General features: G+C 43.4%; 3 protein-coding genes across 5 annotated transcripts; 1 reads left to right on the plus strand and 2 right to left on the minus strand.

Annotated features, from left to right (window-relative positions):
* The first annotated feature begins 389 nt into the window (after positions 1 to 389).
* LOC108890894 (myosin heavy chain, fast skeletal muscle) lies at positions 390 to 18,325 on the plus strand. Its single transcript, XM_018687938.2, has 40 exons — positions 390 to 438; positions 7,806 to 7,854; positions 7,937 to 8,164; positions 8,349 to 8,492; positions 8,868 to 9,024; positions 9,111 to 9,138; positions 9,244 to 9,358; positions 9,498 to 9,590; positions 9,678 to 9,741; positions 9,820 to 9,918; positions 10,021 to 10,124; positions 10,196 to 10,334; positions 10,503 to 10,621; positions 10,829 to 10,978; positions 11,058 to 11,228; positions 11,310 to 11,616; positions 11,706 to 11,794; positions 11,921 to 12,008; positions 12,101 to 12,218; positions 12,298 to 12,421; positions 12,558 to 12,694; positions 12,796 to 13,051; positions 13,127 to 13,369; positions 13,452 to 13,628; positions 13,706 to 13,851; positions 13,937 to 14,027; positions 14,107 to 14,496; positions 14,581 to 14,707; positions 14,803 to 14,921; positions 15,014 to 15,210; positions 15,297 to 15,480; positions 15,640 to 15,805; positions 15,982 to 16,106; positions 16,193 to 16,501; positions 16,582 to 16,785; positions 16,923 to 17,048; positions 17,177 to 17,347; positions 17,441 to 17,641; positions 17,717 to 17,848; positions 18,186 to 18,325. Exons 3-40 carry the CDS (start codon positions 7,961 to 7,963, stop codon positions 18,201 to 18,203), a joined length of 5,832 nt encoding a protein of 1,943 aa, XP_018543454.1. The 5' UTR covers positions 390 to 438; positions 7,806 to 7,854; positions 7,937 to 7,960; the 3' UTR covers positions 18,204 to 18,325.
* On the minus strand, positions 544 to 3,571 carry rsph1 (radial spoke head component 1). The gene is made up of 8 exons (XM_018687966.2): positions 3,326 to 3,571; positions 3,086 to 3,199; positions 2,884 to 2,989; positions 2,688 to 2,778; positions 2,350 to 2,485; positions 2,132 to 2,203; positions 1,246 to 1,354; positions 544 to 693 (listed from the first exon to the last, which is right to left on the minus strand). Exons 1-8 carry the CDS (start codon positions 3,374 to 3,376, stop codon positions 647 to 649), a joined length of 726 nt encoding a protein of 241 aa, XP_018543482.1. The 5' UTR covers positions 3,377 to 3,571; the 3' UTR covers positions 544 to 646.
* A 1,854-nt stretch (positions 18,326 to 20,179) lies between the features above and the next one.
* LOC108890899 (uncharacterized) lies at positions 20,180 to 22,654 on the minus strand. 3 transcript variants are annotated; one of them, XM_018687963.2, is made up of 9 exons: positions 22,521 to 22,654; positions 22,311 to 22,423; positions 22,035 to 22,141; positions 21,834 to 21,946; positions 21,692 to 21,746; positions 21,339 to 21,440; positions 20,621 to 21,243; positions 20,466 to 20,505; positions 20,180 to 20,380 (listed from the first exon to the last, which is right to left on the minus strand). In XM_018687963.2, the coding sequence occupies exons 3-7, from the start codon at positions 22,119 to 22,121 to the stop codon at positions 20,746 to 20,748; spliced, it is 855 nt and encodes a 284-aa protein (XP_018543479.1). In that variant the 5' UTR covers positions 22,122 to 22,141; positions 22,311 to 22,423; positions 22,521 to 22,654; the 3' UTR covers positions 20,180 to 20,380; positions 20,466 to 20,505; positions 20,621 to 20,745. The 3 variants fall into 3 exon arrangements, with proteins under 3 accessions (XP_018543479.1, XP_018543478.1, XP_018543477.1); XM_018687962.2 differs by lacking the exon at positions 22,311 to 22,423 and having other exon boundaries at positions 22,035 to 22,138; XM_018687961.2 differs by lacking the exon at positions 22,311 to 22,423.
* Between the last annotated feature and the right edge of the window lie 346 nt (positions 22,655 to 23,000).

Raw genomic sequence — 23,000 nt, forward strand, 5'->3', positions numbered from 1 at the left:
CCGGTTTCATTCTTCAAAATAAGGCGGTTAGAAAACCTGACGGTAGAAAGTGTGGATGTTGGGAAAGCGTGGATATGCTGTAGCAAGATGGCCGCCCATTGATTCAAACGAGTGTTTTCGCTCGTGTGTGAACCACAGCACTCATGTCGGCTCAACAGGTAGCAGCTGCACCACTGCTGAATGTCAACACAGTTCTCCTTTGTTTTCTTGGTATACATGCTATCATCAGCATATATGTCAGTCAGGGTTTTATCACTTTACTTGATACTCGTGTCATTTATTCCTCAGGACCTGATTATGCAACATGGGCTCACCTAAGAAATGAAGAGGAAGGAGTGGACGTGGAGCCTGATACTGCAATGCTAGAAAGGAGGCTGAGCCTTGAACCACATGATCAAAGGATGAGAGAAAGAAGTCAGACAGCCTGTGGTGCATCAGGTAAACTAAACTGCTTCATTAAGCCTCTATAATGTCGCTGAAAAACAGTCATGTTATTCTGCACAGTGGCGTAGGGCCACCAAAGGAAAAACACACACATACAAGTACACTGGCTGAACAGATTTTATTTAAGTATCGTAAGTATTTCTGTTATTTTACTTTTTAAACAAAGGCTGAAAGATGTTGGTTGGAGGACTGATCACCCAGGTCAGCTCTCTCCCCCCTCTTCTGCTGAAGCTGTTTCTTTTTCTCCTGCTGAAAAAAGAGAAACATACACACAATGATTACTGAGTGCACACTTTAATAATTTATCTACTCCCACTTATCTTTTTCCTTTTAAAATCCATCTTAATACCAGTCATTAATCATTTCCCAGAATGTGTAGATAATTTAGTGTTTCCAAAATCTCTCTCCTGGGTTATTTAAATGGACAGACATAGAGACAGATATGCCCAGAGAATCAGCTAATATTTGTGGTAGTTTCTCTCCTATGAATACACACATATAACACAGGCTGATATTTTTCAATGTGATTCAGAAGTCCTTTTAGACTAACACAAAAAAGCGAAAAATATTGCTTCAGGGCTTTGAAACAATATTTAGACCATAAAGTAGGGAGATACAATTTACAGCTCACAGGAAATGTAATTTATCAGTTTAATAAACAAAATGTGTGACAGAGTTTTTACAGAATTTGGTTGGTGGCTACTTGACAAAAATGTCTTAAATGGGTGGGATTCTGCTGGGTAAGGCTAAGATCTCCTACCCCTGACGATCATTTTGGGTTGAAGTTGGGTTAAAGTTCACCTGAAGTCTCTTTGTCTGGGGTCCATGGCGTCAGGCCAGTGATACACTTGGGAATCCACTTGAGGACTGCGGTGGAGGCCAACTCGCCCCACTCACCCTCAGCTCGGTCCTGTCCAGAGATGAGTCAGGAAAACTGCTAAATCTTTTTGTGTCCTGAGAGGAACTGCTCCAGGATATATTACTATGACACACTTAGGCTTTTATTACAACCACACACACATCATTACTTTCTTCATGTTTTCACACAGAGAAAACCACAGCTCCTACAATGTCTGCAGTGTGTTTGTAGTGTGTTATGCTCATGCAGTTTTCAGTGCTGATAAACTGACTGAAAACATCTGCAAACTCCACACTCACCAAAGATAAAACACACTGCAGGTTGCATCTCAAACACACCTTTAAGTTATTTCCATGCATCCTTTAATAGTCACCCAGCATGCTCTGAGAACACTGATAATATATGTAGAGCCAACAACAGTTATGAATCCTTCTGCATGAAAAGACCTTCTTAGATTTCAGAAAGGCATCATGCAGGACACTGTGTGACTGAGTGATCGATGCTACAGACAAACAGCACAGCATCAACAGCAGGTCACAGGCAGTGGCAGCACCTCCTCTGCTCCTCCTAAGGACCCTAAGGTGACATATCCCTCCCTGGAGCCCGGGTAGGGCGACTTCTGTGCTCTTATGTTTTTACCGTTCTCCCCACTGTCTGCTGGCTGGAGGTTTGAGTCGAGAGTTGTCATGGTTATCATTTGTCTCATAGCACATGTGGTACGACAAAGCTCCAGGTTCAGTGTTTACAGTACAGGTAGAATGTAATGTGAACATTAAATCAGCTGACACACTGACCTGAGAGAAGGGGAGTGTGTTAATGTTGAATTACCTGCTCTGTCTGGTGGTATTCACCATGTTGCTCACAACTGATATCAAACACGTACTTCCCCCGGCTGTAGGGCTGCAAAATAACAACAGGATGGCAGAGACAACTCTACAGCAGACAATTACCAAAACCACCATAAATGATTATGGTTTAATTATTAAGTGGATCAAGCACAGACAAATGTACACACAGTGACCATGGCCAATAAAACTAGAACTTACATTGTTGTTGGCAAAGTTTCCCTTGTATCTGTGGTTGGAGTGGATGTACTCTCCAGCTGACTCCATGTTGCCATTCACCCACGTGCCCTTATACTTTGAGCCAGTTTCACGGTAGTGGTAAGTGCCGAGGCCGTGCCTGACAATCAGACAACAACAAGGATCTTAGAAGTTTTCATTTTCTGTACCTAGTCAGAGGTGATTTAGTTCTGTGCAGGTAAAACAACATATATATATATTTATGCTATATGACTGTTATTTAAAGTTTCTGTGCTTACAGAAACATACAAATACAAACATCTCAGTCACATGCACCTGTGACTTTAAAAGTAGAGATATACCTCATATGATGCAGCCACTCTCCATCATATGTGTCTCCATTAGGGTAAGTGTAGACACCATGACCCTGTCTCAGGTCCTCAACCCAAGACCCTGACAGACAGAGAGGCACCAATAAGACTCTGAGTCAGGACATCCTGCACATACACACTAATGAAACACAACAAACTCAACTCATGTACAGTGGCTTTGTTGTACCTTCATATTTAGAGCCATCTGGGTAGTAGAAGGTGCCTTGTCCGTGTTTCATGTTCTGGTAATAATCTCCCACATATCTTGCTCCATTCTTGAAGCGATATGTTCCCTGTCAGACAAAACAGTCAAAGACAACCAACCAAGGAATATTATCTGTGGTCTCAGTGTTAACTCAGACCTAACAAAGACACCTGTAGTACCGCACCTGTCCGTGTCTTTTTCCGTTCTCATAGTGTCCCTGATAGCCGTCTCCGTTTGGCAGAACGGCTTTACCGACCCCATGTCTCTCTCCCGCTTCATTTCTGTCCCCTTCATATTCCTGTCCCGGTCAAAGAAAAACACACCAGCACCCCATGTTATCTGTTGATGTTTAGCTAACGTTAGCTCGAGCCAGCTAACGTTATAACAGCAGCACCCAGCTGATCAGCTACTTATACTGTCTCACCCCGAGTTTACTGCCCTCATCGTCAAACTCATCAGATCCCACATCCGACATTGTTCTCTGTCTTCGCCTCTGAGTCTGGACCAGGTTAAAACTGAAAGCTGGAGAGAAGCTCAGCCAACTCTCTGCGCTCTTGGTGGTTTACGGTTTCCATGACAACAGCGCGTTACACGTGACCCAGAGTTTGGTTGCTAGTAGCAACAGCTCGCCTGTAGTTTAACCGGTCAGGTAAATCATAATTCGACTAAAATCTGTAGTTTTATCCGCACAGTATATTACTAATTAAATAGTTTATTGTTCATATTATTATTTAGAAATTACTAGAAACTAAATTTTAACGAGCAGAAAGTCGTAACACAGCCTTTAATATCCGTTAATAATTTAGTAAAACTACTCCATGACTCCTAAAACTTATTTCCACTCTTTCTCTAACAGAGAATTGATAATAAGATGTGAGGAAAAGTCAGTGAAGGCATCAAACAACCGATGTTCGCTACATAACCTTGTTGTTAGCGTTTCGATCTGTGTAAATCTGTGATGACCCCAGATTACAGACGGTACATCTAACCCGTTTCAGCCATTACATTTTGTAGCGACCAGGTGAGTGACGTCACCGCCCACCTGTCCACAGTCGCCCACGGGTCTTCTGTGATCCAATCACAGTTCTCCCAAAAATGGCGCCGAGGTTGAAACCTTCCTGTGAGTGTGTCTGAGAGCAGAGGGTGAGGAAGACAACCAGCAGCTTTATCCTCGGCATCAGAGCGTGTGTGGAGTCCGCCTCGAAGCTACTAGTTGTGGATAAAAAGAAGACAAAGTGTCGCCTCCGGACTCTGCTCTAATGGATGTTTATTTCCCCAGTCGGATAGTAACCGGGAGCTGCAGCTCACTCTGCAAACCTGACTGACCACTGACCGATCACGGTACCGGGAGTACCTGGTTTGTAAATATGTGTATGAGTTTTCTGGTTTTCATTAGTTTTGGGTGGATCCGGAGCGGACTCTCTTTACCTGTATGAAACTGGACTGGACACACACCATTATAGCTTACCTGCTGGAAGGACTGAATACATTGCTCTCAGACTGATTTGAGTGGTGGTCTGTTTGTAGCTGTTTGTTTTGTATGATTTATTCTAATCTGACTTTAATGAGAATCAGATTTAGAGTCGTGCGTAAAGCGCTGCTGCCGCTGTTGATGCTTCTCCGTTCTTAAATGATTGATGAACTTCACTGTTCAGAGCATTTTTTTTTTAATTTGCCACATTTCCTTTTATTTTAAAGGCATTTATACATTACAGTAGTTTCTCTTATGTCTGGTTGTTGTAGCCACATTCAGAGATCAGATGAAAACATCTGAAATAATAGTTTTTTGTTCAAATAATATGTCCACACAGTCACAAAGTGAAGAGGTGTATTGTGTCTCAGTGTTGTCCAGCAGAGGGCAGCACAGACCTGCCAGCACTAAATATAAAACACTTAGAAGTGTGCGTCTTGCTGATGCTGAGCTGCAGGAAACAAAACACTCTTGTCTTTTTCTTCAACCTGTAACCTCCTGCTCCAGTTCTCCTCAGTACACCTGTACTCAGGTAGTTTGTTCAAGTTGCCTCAGTTCCTCTGTGGATTCAGGCTGTCTCTGTGTCTTCTGTCTCTTCATGTCATCTCAGACTGATGTTGGGATCAGGGCTCTGTGGGGGTCAGACCTTCTGTTCCAGGACTCCTTGTTCTTCTTGACTCTGGAGATGGTTCTTTGTGACTCTGACTGTGTGTTTGATGGTACCGATGAAGGATAAGAGTAAAAACATCTAAAGTACCTAAAACCTGTGTTAAAGGAGGAAACCAAATGTCACAAGATTAAACAACCTCTCCACGACCACTGATTTCTTTCTCATCATAAAGACTCATGTACAGAATTCAATCAATAAATACAACAGCAATACATTTTCCCTCAAAACTAATAAGATGAGAAATGGATCAAACCTTGTTTGAAGTTTAAAGTTTCCACACACGATGCTGTCTTCATGTAGGGTAACAGAGTGCCTGTGGTTTCTCAGCTGTTCGTCTATTTTCCCCCTTTAAAAACAAACAAAAACAAAAACAGAATTTCTAAAATAAATGTACATATCAAAATCTATTGAATTGATCAAAATGTATAATAATAATAACTAATGAGTTCTATCTTAGGCAAAAACAATTGTTAACAGGCGTCCATCAAATGATATCAAAGTGCATCTGACAGATAATAGACTGAGTGACCTCTACTTAGCAGCCCTTTATTTAGACAACTTGAACTTGACTTGACATTAACTCATAAGCCATGAGATTTTACCATCTGTTGCATTAAAGATTAGAATGAACTCTGATTGCAATCCACAGCATTCACTTTGGCTTTCTGAGACTCATGAGGAGGTGATATTCAAAATGTCTGCAGCAGTGAGTCAATCAATACAGACACATGGCAGTTATAAAAAAGAAAGGCTGCAGTGCTAATCTGCATTGCATCATTATCTCCAAACTGTCCCTTTGAAGATAGTCCCTAAGAATATCTCACTCCTGATTAATTCCCTAAAGCAGCTCACGGTTAAGATGGAGGCAGTGTGAGCCATGGGTCCATTGGTTGCTTGTTCATGATTTAGCACCCGTTTTGTCAGTTTATAGGCGTCTAATCTTCCTCTCATGACACTGACGGCAGATTTTAAAATGAGTGACAGTTTGAAGACCTCAGTTCTCTTAAAGCTGGCAAAAACAACTGTTAACTGCCGTCCCAAACTGAACTGTTGTTTATTATGTGTTAAAGAAATGTAATTCCTCCTCAACAAACATACAACATGTTACTTACTCTTCTACCAGACTCTATGCTAAGCTAGGCTAACCTAATCCTGGCTGTAGATCTATACTAAATGCACAGACATGAGATTGGTATTGATCTGTTTGTTTGGAAAGACTGCAGATATTTCTTTAAATTAACAATGTAGAAAGAAGTATTAATTAAGTACAGGTTTCTCTCGTTTTCTTTTCCTAACACGTCATTTTGCCCCCCGCTGTCCTCTGCTGTCCCTCAGAGCTGATTCTTGGGAGAGGATGGCAGGAGAAAAGAGAGGACTCCAAATCTCTGACATGACTATTAGCCCACTGTAATCTCTAAAGAAATTTCCATTGAGGGATTCAGCAGCTATGCCTTTATACATAAGCCTGTCAAAGCAGTCGCGAGGGTCATCGATGTATTTTGTGTAAATCTGTTAATAAGCTTCTGTGGCAGTGGTACTGTTTGCTTTACTTCAGTATTCAAATGCCTGCATTTATACACAATATTAACCATCCAGTCTATATAGAATAGATAAAGTGACTTTAATTAATCTCTTGTCAAAATCCTTGCCATGACAAACACAGAGAAGAGAAGTTTTAAAATGATCATAATCAAGACTAAACATACAAACATTCTTTGTTCATACAGTAAAAAAATAATTACTGACTCTCGTGTTTCTACATTAAGTATGAGTCTGGATGTGGTTAGCCTAGCTTAGCATAAAATTTGGAGGTGCAGGGAAACGGCTAGCCTGGCCCAAGTGGAAATATAGAACAAACTTTTATCGACACCTTTGATGTTAACTAATTAAAACATTGTACATTAGCTCTAATCTGCACACAAGCAGAATATGATCATTAGTGATTTAAGGAGGAGTTACTTGCTTCTTGCTAGTCTGATCTGTGATGTCATGCCTCCTGCTGCTCCCACCATCCTGCTCAACAGCTGTTTTTACATTTAAAATGTATTAGTCTTGGTTGTCCTTATTGCTATGGCTGTTATTACTATTATAACTATCATTATTTTTTATAGCAATCATTACTGATATTGATGTTACTTCCACCTCCACATGGAGTCTGTAGAGATGCACACTGCACTACACCTGATAGGTTTGAGTGTCATAGACCATTGTAGATATTTACATGGCAACGTGCACATTAAGCTCATATAGAATGACTTCATGTGGTGAACATGTCAGTTTAAAGCTCTTTGGTTACTTTTAGTATGGATGCATCCTTTATAGCCCTGTCTGTTGTACTGTTCCAAACACAGTGCTCGAGATGCTGAACAAACACTGTGTTGGTCTCTGCGTGCTGAAGCATCCATGTGAGTGCTGTATCTCTGGCAGAGGTCACCCTCCCTTGGCATTCATTCTTTTCTTGAGCTGCAGTTGCTCCCCACCACGGATTTATAACAAAAGCTCAGCGACATCTCCATGATATCACATGCCAGACTAATCACCTCTCTCCGCCCACATTCATTAGAGGCTTTGACCTAAATATAGGTGTTTGCTGTCTCTCCTAATGCAACAAGAGGGACCTTATAAAAGCAGTAGGGGTCAAAGCTGTCCACATTTTTCAGCAGGGGCTTCTGCTGGTGACGCTTTGTTCTGTTTGATTGTTGTGTGTGTGTGTGCGATAGATACTGATTTTCCTGGGAGGCTTTCATCTTGTTTCTGATTCAGGTGTCTGTAGGTGGAGGATACCTAGGCCGATCTTCTGTAGTCCACAGAGGTAAGAGCTGATATCGATGTCTGATATCAAACGTCCTGTTAACTTGGATCACTGTTCTAACCTTTAACACTGTACCTTTCAGTCCCCTGTGGGGTCTGGTCCAGAGATGAGCTCGGACGCTGACATGAGCGTGTTTGGGGAGGCTGCTCCTTACCTGAGGAGACCCGAACGAGAGCGAATCGAAGCCCAAAACAGGCCTTTTGATGCCAAGACTGCAGTGTTTGTAGTGGATCCAAAGGAGCTGTTTGTTAAAGGCACTCTGCAAAGCAAAGACGGTGGCAAAGCAACTGTTAAAACTAATGCAGGGCAGGTAGGCAGCTGTATATGAGACAGTTTAATTTAAATACATTTTTAAGGCCATGTTACACAGCTTACTTTTTAAGCCTGTCCCTTCATGAACTTTTAGTTTAGAGGGAGATAAAACATCTCTCATTGTCCTGTCACTCTCTGTATTGTTTTGCTGATGAAGGGCACGTCTCTCTTCACAATCCCAGGTTGTAACAGTGAAGGATAATGAAGTCTTCCCCATGAACCCGCCCAAGTTCGACAAGATCGAGGACATGGCCATGATGACCCACCTGAATGAGGCCGCTGTGCTGTATAACCTCAAAGAGCGTTACGCAGCGTGGATGATCTATGTGAGTAATGCAGCATTTAATCGCTAATGGTCACTCACACACAATGCCAGAGGAGCTGTTGCTCAACAGAAACCATGTAGACCAACATCAAAGCTGGAATAGGTTTGTGATGTATGATACTGCAGATGCATTATCCTGTCTGCCTGACAGAGGAAAGCAGCAAGAGCCACCTTCTCTGCACAGGGTTTTAAGAAATCCTTAAATGTAATTTAAAGCCCTCTTCTGCACCAATGATACTATCATCAAAATCATTATTGATGCTGTAGATATTATATATATAGCAGGGTGAGAGATGTGGATGTGTTTGATAAAAAAGCTAAATTAGTTTTTTCCCCATGCTAACTCAAGCACTGATCATATTGTGTTTTATTGTAGACCTACTCAGGACTGTTCTGTGTCACTGTGAACCCTTACAAGTGGCTCCCGGTGTACAACCAAGAGGTAGTGGTGGCCTACAGGGGCAAAAAGCGCCAAGAGGCTCCACCACACATCTTCTCCATCTCTGACAATGCCTACCAGTTCATGCTCACTGGTAAACTGCGGCTGGAAAACATGTAAAGCTATATTCAGTTTTCTGAGTAGTGGAAGATATGACTGTGGTGTTGTTTTTTTTTCTAGATAGAGAAAACCAGTCCATCCTTATCACGTAAGCTGAAGCTGCATGCACAGTAACTGCTACAGATTATCTCTGACATTTACTGACCAAAGAGGAAGTAAGATTTCTCTGGTGCCTGTTTTCCCTGTTCTGTAGTGGAGAATCTGGTGCAGGAAAGACTGTCAACACCAAACGTGTCATCCAGTACTTTGCGACAATCGCAGGGTCTGGAGACAGGAAAAAAGACGTCAGTTCCTCTGGAAAATTACAGGTGATGTGATGTTTTTATACTCTTTCAGTACAGTGAAACTGCTAACTTCCAACAAACCTTTGATTTATATAACCAAAGGAGTGAGTCACTTCTTTATCAACATTTGTGACACCTTATTGTCTCCTCTGTGTTGCTGTAGGGGAATCTGGAGGACCAGATCATCTCTGCTAACCCACTGCTAGAGGCTTTTGGAAATGCCAAAACTGTCAGAAATGACAACTCCTCACGTTTTGTGAGTGAAAACATAGAAACTTTGTTAAAACCCATAACTGTTTTGTCATTTTGAGTCTGTGATTATTCCTTTGTTTTTCTCTTTCAGGGCAAATTCATAAGAATCCACTTTGGAACCTCAGGAAAACTGGCCTCTGCTGATATTGAAACTTGTGAGCTAGAATACAGTGGAGACACGTGATATTTTATCGTTAGTCTTTTGTTTTAATCAGTCTTGTCTCTGTTGATAGACTTGCTGGAAAAATCCAGAGTAACATTTCAGCTGGCTGCAGAGAGGAGTTATCATATTTTCTACCAGATCATGTCCAACAAGAAGCCTGAGCTCATCGGTAACAGCTGGGAGACAGTGTTAGAGTTGTGTGTGTGACAGCTGTGTGTTGTTAAACTAAAAAAGTAAAGTTGTATTCACAGTGTGTTATTGTTCCTTCCAGAGACTCTCCTCATCACCACCAACCCCTTCGACTACCCATTCGTCAGTCAGGGGGAGATCAGTGTGGCCAGTATTGATGACAATGAAGAGCTGATGGCCACTGATGTGAGTCACAGTTTGTCTTTTTTTCCATCACTGCTAACATGGTACTTATATCCACTCCAATGTGCTCTCAGAGTGCTATCGAGATCCTCGGCTTCACTGGAGAAGAGAGGATTGGCATCTACAAGCTAACAGGTGCAGTGATGCATTATGGGAATATGAAGTTCAAGCAGAAGCAGAGAGAGGAGCAGGCAGAGCCAGATGGAACAGAAGGTAACTGTTATTCATCACATTCAGCTTTAATCTTCTGATTTCTGATTTCTTTTTTTAAGTTTGGTGTATTTATCCGTTTAATCATTTTTCTTACATTTTATTGAACTTTTCTTACCTTCCCATGTATCCTGCTTTGCTCTGTGTTTCTGCTCTTTTATCTTTGAACAGTGGCTGACAAAGCAGCTTACCTGATGGGTCTGAACTCTGCAGACCTGCTGAAAGCTCTGTGTTACCCTCGAGTTAAGGTTGGGAATGAGTATGTGACCAAAGGACAGACTGTTCAGCAGGTATATTTGAGTTGTAGTAGGACATTATGCGTTTATGTTACTCCTTGTTAATTTTTAATTCTAACCATTCTTGCTAACACATTCACTATAACAACTCTGCTGTATTATAAACTTATTGAGGAGCTTCTCTGCAACAAAACAAACCAGTAACTGTAGCTTTAAGATGAGATTTGTGTTGTAATCTCACTGGAGTATGCTGCTGTGCAGGTCTACAACGCCATTGGTGCTTTAGCCAAATCAGTCTATGAGAAGATGTTTCTGTGGATGGTTCTTCGCATTAATCAGATGCTGGACACCAAACAGCCCAGACAGTTCTTCATTGGAGTCCTGGACATTGCTGGGTTTGAAATCTTTGATGTAAGTTGACATTAAGCAGCTTATTTACCAGAGTTTATAATGAATAATGTGGTTAAACTTGCACTGGTTTGTTCTGCAGTATAACAGTCTGGAACAGCTGTGTATCAATTTCACCAACGAGAAACTGCAACAGTTTTTCAACCATCACATGTTCGTGCTGGAACAAGAGGAGTACAAGAAAGAAGGCATCGAATGGGAGTTCATTGACTTTGGGATGGACCTGGCTGCTTGTATAGAGCTCATTGAAAAGGTGGGTTTATTACTACACACACTATAGAAAAGCATGCTTCATGTTTTTCTGTGTAACACATTTTTTGACCATCATCAACAGCCAATGGGAATCTTTTCCATCCTTGAAGAGGAGTGTATGTTTCCCAAGGCGTCAGACACCACCTTCAAAAACAAGCTGTATGACCAACACCTTGGAAAATCAAACAACTTCCTGAAGCCCAAGCCTGTCAAAGGCAAGGCTGAGGCTCACTTCTCCCTGGTGCACTACGCTGGCACTGTGGACTACAGCATCACAGGCTGGTTGGACAAGAACAAGGACCCGCTGAACGACACTGTGGTCCAGCTCTACCAGAAAGCCAGCCTCAAACTACTGGCCTTCCTCTACTTTACCTACGCATCATCCGATGGTGAGAACCTCCGGGATTCTGAACATTTATGTCATTTGAAGGTCCTAATTCAACCTTATGATGTAGATAAAAACAGAGTTTTCTTTTAGAGAGCGCTGGTGGAGGAAGTGGTGCTGCTGCTAAGAAAGCAGCAAAGAAGAAGGGCTCATCCTTCCAGACTGTGTCAGCCCTCTTCAGGGTAACTGCATACTAAAATAATACTGGGTGATCATAATAGTGTGATTTTGATATAAACAATAACATATTGTAACCCTGGTTGTATTTTCCTGTAACAAAGTAAATAGACACTGATAATCTGTTCCAGGAAAACCTGGGAAAGCTGATGACAAATCTCAGGAGCACCCATCCTCACTTTGTTAGGTGTCTGATTCCAAATGAAACTAAAACACCAGGTATTTCACTTCATGTTCCAGACGCTTCTTATCAGACTGAAACAGTATCTCAGGCAGATTGATTATGACGTTGCTCTGGCTTTGACTTTTAGGGATTATGGAACACCATCTGGTTATTCACCAGCTGCGATGTAACGGTGTACTGGAAGGAATCAGGATCTGCAGGAAGGGCTTCCCCAGCAGAATCCTGTACGGGGATTTCAAGCAACGGTAAAAAAAACAAAAACAAAGACCTCATTTGTGAGAAATTAAAGAACAACTTTTGTTTCATCTGGAGTTTTTCTTATAGGTACAAAGTACTGAATGCGAGTGTGATTCCTGAGGGACAGTTCATTGACAACAAGAAAGCTGCTGAGAAGCTGCTGGGGTCTATTGATGTGGACCACACCCAGTATAAGTTTGGGCACACCAAGGTAAACTGGATTATTTTACAGCATCTGAAACCTTTGAAGTTGAAATGTCGAAGTTGCTTCTGACATTGGCCAGGTGCGTAGAGGTGAGAGCGTGGACAGGTTTTAAACTGGTCTCATAAATGTGTGTTTTCTGTAGGTGTTCTTCAAAGCAGGACTCTTGGGTTTATTGGAAGAAATGAGGGATGACAAACTGGCCTCTCTCATCACGATTACTCAAGCGTTGTGTCGTGGCTTTCTCAGGAGGAGGGAGTTTCAGAAAATGATGGAGAGGAGGTAATATGATCACAGATGTTCAGTTCTTCAGGTCTTAATACATCACATTTGCTGAAACATGTTGAACCAAAGAACTAAGAAAGAACTCCATCACTTTCCAGAGAATCCATTTACATTATCCAGTACAACATTCGCTCTTTCATGAATGTAAAACACTGGCCATGGATGAAGCTCTACTTCAAGATCAAGCCGCTCTTGAGGAGTGCTGAGACTGAGAAGGAGATGGCCATCATGAAAGTGGATTTTGCCAAGTGTAAGGAGGATTTAGCCAAAGCTGAGGCTAAGAGGAAGGAGCTGGAAGCCAAAATGGTTTCCCTGCTCCAGGAGAAGAATGACCTGTGTCTGCAGATTCAAACTGTGAGTAGAGGAAACCGTTTCTGCTGTTAAAGTAAGTCATACCTAAATGAACTTTGTGTTTTTTTTAATGAATAGGAAAGTGAGAGTCTGGCAGATGCAGAAGAAAGGTGTGAAGGACTGATAAAGAACAAGATCTTGCTTGAGGCCAAAGCAAAAGAACTCAGTGAGAGACTGGAGGACGAGGAGGAGGTGAATGCTGAGCTGACCGCCAAGAAGAGGAAGCTGGAGGACGAGTGCTCGGAGCTGAAGAAAGACATCGATGACTTGGAGCTCACCCTGGCTAAAGTGGAGAAGGAAAAACATGCCACTGAAAACAAGGTACTGTGTGTCTTCAGGATGGTCATCTGATCACCAAACCGAGTGCATTTGCTAACACATTCCCTTCTTCTTACGCATTCAGGTGAAGAATCTGACGGAGGAAATGTCCTCTCTCGATGACACCATCGCCAAGTTATCCAAGGAGAAGCTGGCCCTGCAGGAGGCCCACCAGCAGACACTGGACGACCTGCAGGCAGAGGAGGACAAAGTCAACGCTCTGACCAAAGCCAAGGTCAAGCTGGAGCAACAAGTTGATGATGTAGGTCTATGGCCTTTATCTGTTGGAAATCATAGCTTGTGTTGCTTGAGAAGTTTGCTGATATGTGCATGTGTTAGCTTGAAGGCTCTCTGGAACAAGAGAAGAAGATTCGGATGGATGTCGAGAGGGCCAGAAGGAAGATTGAAGGAGATCTGAAACTAACTCAGGAATCCATAATGGATTTGGAAAATGACAAGCAACAGCTGGAGGAACGTCTTAAAAAGTATGTATCAGTGCAGCGATGCCCTAAAAGTGATGATAAGTACTTAACACGTCCTCTAATCACGTGGTATGGTTCTGCATAACAGGAAGGACTTTGAATTCAGCCAGCTTGTTGCCAGAGTTGAGGATGAGCAGAGTGTGGCTGCACAAGCTCAGAAGAGGATCAAGGAACTTCAGGTAAAGAAGAAACTGAAATTTGATTAAAATAAATAAGTCAAGCGATGACGAAACAACTGATTTTGGTTGGTTTACCCAGGCCCGCATTGAAGAGCTGGAAGAGGAGATTGAAGTGGAACGTGTTGCCAGAGCTAAAGTAGAAAAACAAAGGTCTGACCTGTCCAGGGAGCTCGAGGAGATCAGTGAGCGGCTGGAGGAGGCCGGAGGAGCCACCGCCTCTCAGATAGAGATGAACAAGAAGCGAGAGGCTGAGTTGCAGAAACTGAAACAAGACCTCGAAGAGTCGACACTCCACCACGAGGCCACTGCTGCAGCTTTAAGGAAGAAACACGCCGACAGTGTGGCCGAGCTGGGAGAGCAGATCGACAACCTGCAGAGAGTCAAACAGAAGCTGGAGAAGGAGAAGAGTGAGTACAAGATGGAGATCGACGACCTGTCCAGCAACATAGAGGTCGTTGTGAAGGCAAAGGTAAGATAGGACAGTATAGTGAGTACATGCAATCAAAAGGTCATAGTAAACAGCTTCATCAGTTTGTTTTCTCAATGATACCAGATCAACTATGAGAAGCTGTGCCACTCTCTGGAAGACCAGCTGAGTGAATACAGGACGAAACATGATGAGAACACTCGTCTGATCACTGAAATCAACGCTCAAAGGGCAAGACTTCAGAATGAAAATGGTATTTATCTGAGTTACTGCACACGTCGTTTAGTCCACTCATAGAGACAAGCACGTCTTTCTCTTCTAATTGTATTTTTACCATCTCTTGCTCAGGCGAGTTTTCTCGTCTTCTGGAGGAGAAAGAGGCGATACTCTCTCAGATGTCGAGGGCTAAGCTTGCCTTCACTCAGCAAGTTGAGGAACTGAAAAGGCAGGTTGAAGAGGAGGCAAAGGTTTGTTACATTACTGCTGCTTGCAGTATTTAAGTTAAAGCTAAGATTATGATATTTGAACCTCCAGATAAATTCCAGATTTTCTCTGATAGGCTAAGAACGCCCTCGCCCACGCCCTCCAGTCTGCCCGTCACGACTGTGATCTGCTGAGGGAGCAGTTTGAGGAGGAGCAGGAGGCCAAGGCTGAGCTGCAGAGGGCAATGTCCAAGGCCAACAGTGAGGTCGCCCAGTGGAGAACCAAATATGAGACTGATGCCATCCAGCGCAATGATGAACTGGAAGAGGCCAAGTGAGAGTTGTTCTAACACTGTACAAATAAATATTTAAATGTAATAAGTGACAGTCATTATTGATGTTTGGATTCATGATTCACAGGAAGAAGCTTGCCCAGCGTTTGCAGGAGGCTGAGGAGGGCATCGAGGCCGTGAACGCCAAGTGCTCGTCTTTGGAGAAGACGAAGCAGAGGCTGCAGGGAGAGGTGGAGGACCTCATGACTGACGTGGACAGGGCGAACGCTCAAGCAGCTAGCCTGGATAAAAAGCAGAGAAGTTTTGATAAGGTATCCGAAGATATTGATTATGCTATTATTTTGAGAAGAAGCTACTCTCTGTCACTAATGTGACTCAGTCCAGTTTATAAAAGACTAAACATTTGTCATGGTGTAGGTCAGAGAAGTCAACGTGGACCAGTTTTATCCAAACCAATATTTCTGTTTTAGGTTCTGTCTGAGTGGAAGCAGAAGTATGAGGAGAGTCAGGCTGAGCTGGATGGATCACTGAAGGAGTCCCGCTCCCTCAGCACTGAGCTCTTCAAAATGAAGAACTCTTATGAGGAAGCTTTGGAGCACCTGGAGGTCCTCAAACGAGAGAATAAAAACCTGCAACGTGTGTATAAGACTACAGTTCTACTGCTCTCCTAAAAGAAACACTCATCCTGCATGTGATTGGCAACGAATCAGATAATTATTCATTTATTTTATTTGAGCTCAAGAAGAACAAAGCCTGGTTTGTTTATATTTGTCTGCTCATTGAGGAAACATGATCCATTTTTATGTTTTCAGAGGAAATCTCAGATCTGACTGAACAACTCGGAGAGAGTGGTAAAGCCATCCATGAGCTGGAGAAGACTAAGAAACAAACTGAGACTGAGAAGACAGAGATCCAGACTGCTCTGGAGGAGGCTGAAGTAACTCCATGTGATATATAACTTTATAGAATCAGATATTTTTGGCACAGTCTTATGGGTTTTTTAAATCTCAACCTGTGTGCCAGGCTTCTCTGGAACATGAGGAATCCAAGATTCTCCGTATCCAGCTGGAGCTCACCCAAGTCAAGGGGGAGGTGGATCGCAGGCTGGCTGAGAAGGATGAGGAGCTGGAGCAGATGAAACGCAACCACCAGCGCACTGTGGAAACCATGCAGTCTGCCTTAGACACCGAGATACGCAGCAAGAACGACGCCGTGAGGATCAGGAAGAAGATGGAGACCGATCTCAATGAGATGGAGATCCAGCTGAGCCACGCCAACCGGCAGGCTGCTGAAGCCCAGAAGCAGCTGAGGAACATACAGGCTCACCTCAAGGTGAAATATCGTTCATGAGCAGCTTCAACTCAAGCACGTCAAGAAGAACATAAAACTGTAGCCATCATTTCTCCCTGCAGGAACAAACCCTCCACCTGGACGAGGCACTGCGCAGCCAGGAGGACCTGAAGGAGCAGGTGGCCATGGTGGAGCGCAGGAGCAGCCTGATGCAGGCAGAGGTGGAGGAGCTCAGAGCTGCTCTGGAGCAGTCGGAGAGAAGCCGCAAACTCGCTGAACAGGAACTGACTGATGCCTGCGAGAGAGTCGGGCTGCTGCACTCTCAGGTGAGCAGCTTTCTAAAGTCAGTGTAATGGAGTTTATAGATGCAGTCTATTAAATTTTACTCTTGACTGCCTGTCTCTGTGAATTATGTGTATGAGTTGTTTTTTATTTGATCAGTTTGTTAACTGTTTGGCTGCAGAACACCAGTCTCCTCAACTCCAAGAGGAAGCTGGATGCAGATGTCAGCCAGCTGCAGGGTGAGGTGGAGGACGCCATCCAGGAGGCCCGCAATGCAGAGGAGAAAGCCAAGAAAGCCATCACTGATGTAAATCTAACACAGTTTACCTGCAGCAGTCAGAGGTTTATACAGTGTGATTAGAAACTCCTGGCTCCTGTTAATGATCATTGATTTTCTATTTGACAAAGTGAGCTTCACTCGCTGTGTAACTGCAGGCAGCCATGATGGCAGAGGAGCTGAAGAAGGAGCAGGACACCAGCAGCCACCTGGAGAGGATGAGGAAGAACCTGGAGGTGTCTGTGAAAGACCTGCAGCACCGTCTGGATGAAGCTGAGAACTTGGCTTTGAAGGGCGGCAAGAAGCAGCTCCAGAAACTGGAGGCTCGGGTATCACACTCACTCCTCTGAGACCTGTTTAGCTTTAGTGAAACTACAGTTACAGCTGATGTGGTGTTTGTGGGGTTTGGACTTCTCCTGTAGGTGCGTGAACTGGAGGGCGAGGTGGAGTGTGAGCAGAGAAAAGCCTCTGATGCCATCAAGGGAATCCGTAAATATGAGAGGAGAGTAAAGGAGCTGACCTATCAGACTGAGGAGGACAAGAAGACTGTTCTGAGACTCCAGGACCTGGTGGACAAGCTGCAGCTCAAAGTCAAGGCGTACAAACGTCAGAATGAAGAAGCTGTAAGACCCTCTCAGTGGACGCAGTTGTTATTTTTATCATGATTATAGCACAGCTCACTCTTTTTCTTTCCACAGGAGGAGCAGGCCAACACTCATCTCGCTAAGCTAAGGAAGGTGCAGCATGAGCTGGAGGAGGCGCAGGAGCGAGCAGACATCGCTGAGTCCCAGGTCAACAAGATGAGGACCAAGAGCAGAGACTTTGGAAAGGTAACGTCCTGTACATTTACAGCTCAGGTTCAGTTTGCTGACTTCACATGATGCATCACCAGAGTATCAAGAAAACATCAACAGACTCTTCATTACATCTGTTATTACTACTTAGCTGGTAATTGTTGTGACAGAGAATGAAATGATGCTGCAGTAACTTCCTTATCAAACCACAGAGCTTTGGCCTCAGATAACCTTCTCATTCACAGGCTTGTTACTCAAACCAGCCTCCTGGGCTGTATCTCAGTGTCTTACTGGTAAATTAGCATTTAATCTAAGAAAGCAGACTGTTTTTAAACTTTCCTTTCTTTACCTTTTCTTCCCTGTCCTGTCTCAGGCTGCTGATTCTGAGTAGACCTGGCAGTGATGGCACATCCTCAATGCAAGTTCTTAGTACAAGTAGAAACTCATTAAAGTTACCAAACCTTATTGTTGTGCAGTGAAACTGTAGCAGAATAAACGGGTGTGAAGCATTAACTTTGTCTGGTTTTTCCTGTGCATCTAATGACAGACACTGAATCTTCCAGCAGCTCACACAGTGATCAGACTCTGTCCATCTCTCAGAGCCATCTTTGCAGTAACAGCACAAATGAATGGAAACACAGCATTTATCATGGTCCGTGCTGTATTAGCAGACTGGTATAAGCTTTGTAGTGCTAATTAGCTCTGTAGGAGTGTGTGCTTTCTTTAAGCCCCCCTCAGTGTGTGCAGTTAGCGTCTAATTTGAGCAACTGTTTGCAGAGATCATGGCAGATCCCAGCAGAATGTCTGCTGACATTTACAACCTGAGTTAAAATAGCCGTCCTCTTCACGGTCACTCATCTACATACAATACCTAATGCAAGCATGAGAGCAGCAGATGAACCGTGATTAAACCAGTCTAATCAAAGGAGCACACGGACCAATCAGGAAGCCTCCAGAGGTTAATTTAAGATGGAGCATGTATTTAGCCCTGTCACTCCACCCTCGAACCTGTTTGTGCAGTGCATCAGACAGGGTCTTAAGGTCCTCATCATTACAGGAATTTCATCTGTCTGAGACCCAGATTAGAAGTTTAAGTCTGACATGGAGGCAAATACTCATCAGCATGTCTTCCATACTTACAGCTACACTCAGTTTTGATTGGATATCAACACATTTCAGATCAGTTCCACTACAAATAAAATAAATCAATTTGCAGTTTTCATCTTTACAGTGGCTTTTAGAACTTTTATAACCTGATCCCAAACCACAATGCACTGGGAAGAGGTCAAAGGTCATCAGCCTACCACATCAGATGTCAGAGGTCATCTTTAACAGTGATAAGGTTTACCATCCTGCCTCTACTTGTTATCACGTGACTGAAGTTCCAAACTTCAGTGGAAACTGAGAAAGTCGACCTGGAACACCTCGTCTCTGAGGTCAAGAATTAATTATCAAACTCAAGATTAGATTAAACGAGGACGGCAGAGTCTGTGACACATTCAACTGAGATGGATAATTGAATAGTATTTTATATCTGTTCTTCACTATAGAACCATGACACACTCTTAGTTTGACAGTTAGAGAACACAGCTGTGAAGGCCGCGGTCAGTGTGATGCATCGTTAAACCTGCAGGTTGAAAGTGACCTGGTTGATTTATTGACTCGTGTGTGTCTCTCATTATCCAGTGGTTCTTTCTAGTAAGACTATAAAACCACTTAATATTTGTCGCAGTGAGTTCCTCAGGACTCTGCTGTCGTGTAATGTTATAATATCTGCAGCTAGAGGGCGCCTTTGAACAAGAGATGAGGCAGGGAGGGAGAGCGACCTGAGACGGACCTTGTACTGGATGTTACAGAGACGTGACTCAGTTATTGTCCTCACTGCAACATACTGACAGTTTTAAACACAGTTCTGCTCTGTTGGAGCAGTTTGAACAGACATGAGCAGGAAGCTCCATGTTAAAAATTACAGGTTGATTCTCAACTATTTCCACTGGCACTGTGTGTGTATTAGTTATCGACTAATAATTATGTTTAATAACTTTATTAAATCAACATTTTGGCCACCCTGGGGCTGTGCAATAAACTTTAATCACACCTTATAACCTGGATATAGCCTGAAAAAAGTTGCTTATTCATGCACCTGTTTTTTGGAGGTGTGTTTATGTCCACCTGATGAACTAATATTTACCCTCCGTTATGTTCACCAGCTGGCATTTTGCTCAAACAGCTGCTTGTGGCTGTAAACAGTGATGATGAGACTGAAATTTAACCAACAAGAACTGCAGAGTCACCACCAGAGACGCCGTTCATCCATATTGATTAGTGCAGCTTTAGATATATATATAAATAAAATCCAATATATAAGCAGTGAATACAGAAAAGAAACAACATAGGGTCTTTCTATTTATTATAATTGATTAAATAAGTGTGGTTTGTGTTAGTGAGGTTATAAAGTGGAGAGAACAGCAGCTGTGATTCACTCCTCAGTGGACACACGCATGATCTTTCTCCATATACGACTGAGGAAGCCCTGCAGTCCTCGCTTCCCTTCATCCTCCTTTTCATCTGTGGGTTACAGAGGAAACACATTGAAAAGTATTTGGAATAACACAGTATACGAGTCAGAAATGAAATGAAGTTTTAAACTTACCAGTCCTCTCTGCAGCCTCCACAGGGCACAGCTCTGGAGTCTGAAAACATCATTAACAAACCTTGATTGAACAGCATCTTATCTCCTGACTGTAGGACAGACAATCGTTATCATGCTCACTGTTTTAATGCTACTGTTAAAACATGGAGAATTACCGTGGGGCCGTCCTCAGTAAAAAGCTGGAGAGCCAGTTCATACCCAGCGCTCTGCGCTCTGTCGTCCATGTCCTGGATGGCACAGACGGCGCCGTCTCTGGCAGTGATGGAGCTTTCATCGAAGCTCATGAGGTGGAAGGTCTCGGAGCGGTCAACAAATCTCTTGTAAATGGCTTTGACCATGTCCTGGGCCAGCTGACGTGCAGATGTGCTACGAGGCGAGCTTTAATGAAAGACGTGTTCAGACAGAAACAGGAAGCTGCTGTGTCGGCCAGCAGTCGTCCGATCTCAGCGCTGGCTGCTTCACTCCTGTTCCTCAGAGCTGAGGTTAAACTCGAATCCCTGCTCTCGACAGAACCTCCGGTCTGTGAACGCTTGACCTCAACAACTGGCTCTGGTTCATCCAAGAGAAACTGCAGAGCTATATCCACCATCTGTGTTACTAAAGGTCTGGTAGCAAAGTGCAGCTTGGTGAGCAGTGCCAGTTTGGCCTGCTTGCTGGTGTGAGCGTCGGTAAAAGAGCTGAGCAGCTTGTTGGACAGGTGGCCGAGGAAGGTCCATACGTCCTGCTCTGCTTTAGGCCGGATCACTGAGAGAAACATCTGAAGGCCCTCCACTGTGACCTTCATACAGCCAGGAGAGAGAGAAGACGACTGAGGGGCTGTAGAAATCTGAAAACGGAGCTGTGGTGAATGTAAACGCTGGCTGTCGTCTTTACCTTTCTGCTGAACTGCAGTGAAAGACGTTTCTCTTTTTCCAGTTCCTCTCGGAGCTCCTGCTCCATCTGATCAAGACACGAGCGCCTGGCTGAGCTCCAGGCCTGTGCACACGGTCATCAGAACTTTATTTCTGATTACTTTTACACTACTTCTTTGTACTCTTATAGCAAATAGCTCTTTATATCTAACTTTATCAATCATCAATAATCACTACGTACTGTACTGTAGATAGTGCTGACTTCATGACTGATCTACATGTTAGCATTAACTGTTTTCCTACACTCTGCTCAGCAGAAGCTGGTTTTAAATGCACATTCACAGTTTCACCACAGTCAGTGTTGTGTTTCGTTACCAGTTCAACCATGAGGAGTCTTCTCTCTTCTACCTGCTGCGCTGTTTCCTGGAACCTTTGAATTGAAGAGACATTTTGTTTTCCACGTCGTCTGATGTGCATTTGCAATTATCTTCGATCTGGTGTGTCACCGTGAACTCACTCTTCCAGGAAGTGTCTCCCTGCCAGCAGCCAGGCCTTCATGTCTTTAGTAGATAAATAAATGGGAACTTCATGCTGCTCCTTCATGAGCATAAACTGCCGCATGAGCATCTTCTGCAAGACAGAGCGAACCAGCGGAGTCAGAGACGCCACACTGACGCACTCGTGCACCTTTACATTCAAGCACAGCGATGAGACTGACCTCTGCACGGTAGTGTTGTTGCTCTCTGACTGAGAAAGACGGCAGCCTCGTGTGTTGAACTCGCTCTGAGGTAACGTCAGTGTCCATGTTGAACAGAGGCCAAACTCCTCAAGAGAAACAGGAAATTAGATTTTCAATCAACGTCCAGCATGATGTGAAGTTTAAAGGAGGTCTAATGGAGGATAAGAGCAGCCTGGGTTTGGGGTGGATGTTGCTGTTAGTGATGATTTGATGAAAATGCATCATTTGAACAAATCGTTCAGAACTCCCACTCACAGTGAGGCAGGGTTACAGTCTTACTGCTGCGCTGCTCTTTGAATAATGGCAGCCTGTTTTATCAGATCTCGATGTGGATTAAAAACCAGGCACATTCTGCTTCATTCAGCGAGCTGGAAAAAGTCAAACTCACTTTAAGGAATTAAAGGTCGTTCTGTTCTAATGAAGAAAAGGTAGAAAGGAAAGAATGGAGATAAATACCTTACATACCTGTTACACAGAGGACGTGGTCACAGTTTGAGAGAGGGAAGACGAGCTGTCAGATGGTTTGAAAAGGCATAGTTCAGACTGAAATGTGTGTACAGACCTCATCCTCATCATTCTGATGCTGCCTGGCAACAAACACTCACCACAGGGATCACATTCAAAACAAAACACAGTGATTGTGATTATTCCTGGTGGATTATCTCGTGGCTTTTTCTTTAACAGAAACAGTTTATTGACTCTGCATCTTTTGTTTGGATTAAAAGCTGCGGCTGAGATAAATCATCACTCAGAGATTACCAACCTCACACAGGCTACTCTTCATCTATTAAAAGGAATTTAAAAAGTGTGGTATGGGTGGGGGTGAGGTGCATTATGGGAGGTGTAGTGTAGCTGGTGATGCCTCTGTATTGTTGACTTATTCACACTGTTTGTATTTTACCTGTTTCTATCGAACATGTCTTTTAGCAGCAGCAAAGCGCCTTC

The sequence above is a fragment of the Lates calcarifer genome, linkage group LG23, assembly GCF_001640805.2.
Source record: "Lates calcarifer isolate ASB-BC8 linkage group LG23, TLL_Latcal_v3, whole genome shotgun sequence".
Taxonomy (NCBI): domain Eukaryota; kingdom Metazoa; phylum Chordata; class Actinopteri; family Centropomidae; genus Lates; species Lates calcarifer.

Coding starts and splice junctions, on each gene's coding strand:
- rsph1 (XM_018687966.2), bottom strand. CDS start 3,376: ATGTCGGATGTGGGATCTGATGAGTTTGACGATGAGGGCAGTAAACTC. Junction 2,990..3,085: donor ACGGAAAAAGACACGGACAG/GTGCGGTACTAC, acceptor TTTGTCTGACAG/GGAACATATCGCTTCAAGAA. Junction 1,355..2,131: donor AATACCACCAGACAGAGCAG/GTAATTCAACAT, acceptor ATCTCTGGACAG/GACCGAGCTGAGGGTGAGTG.
- LOC108890894 (XM_018687938.2), top strand. CDS start 7,961: ATGAGCTCGGACGCTGACATGAGCGTGTTTGGGGAGGCTGCTCCTTAC. Junction 9,742..9,819: donor CTCTGCTGATATTGAAACTT/GTGAGCTAGAAT, acceptor CTCTGTTGATAG/ACTTGCTGGAAAAATCCAGA. Junction 16,502..16,581: donor ACATACAGGCTCACCTCAAG/GTGAAATATCGT, acceptor TTCTCCCTGCAG/GAACAAACCCTCCACCTGGA.
- LOC108890899 (XM_018687962.2), bottom strand. CDS start 22,121: ATGGACACTGACGTTACCTCAGAGCGAGTTCAACACACGAGGCTGCCG. Junction 21,947..22,034: donor AACAACACTACCGTGCAGAG/GTCAGTCTCATC, acceptor TCTGTCTTGCAG/AAGATGCTCATGCGGCAGTT. Junction 21,441..21,691: donor GACTCCTCATGGTTGAACTG/GTAACGAAACAC, acceptor CCGTGTGCACAG/GCCTGGAGCTCAGCCAGGCG.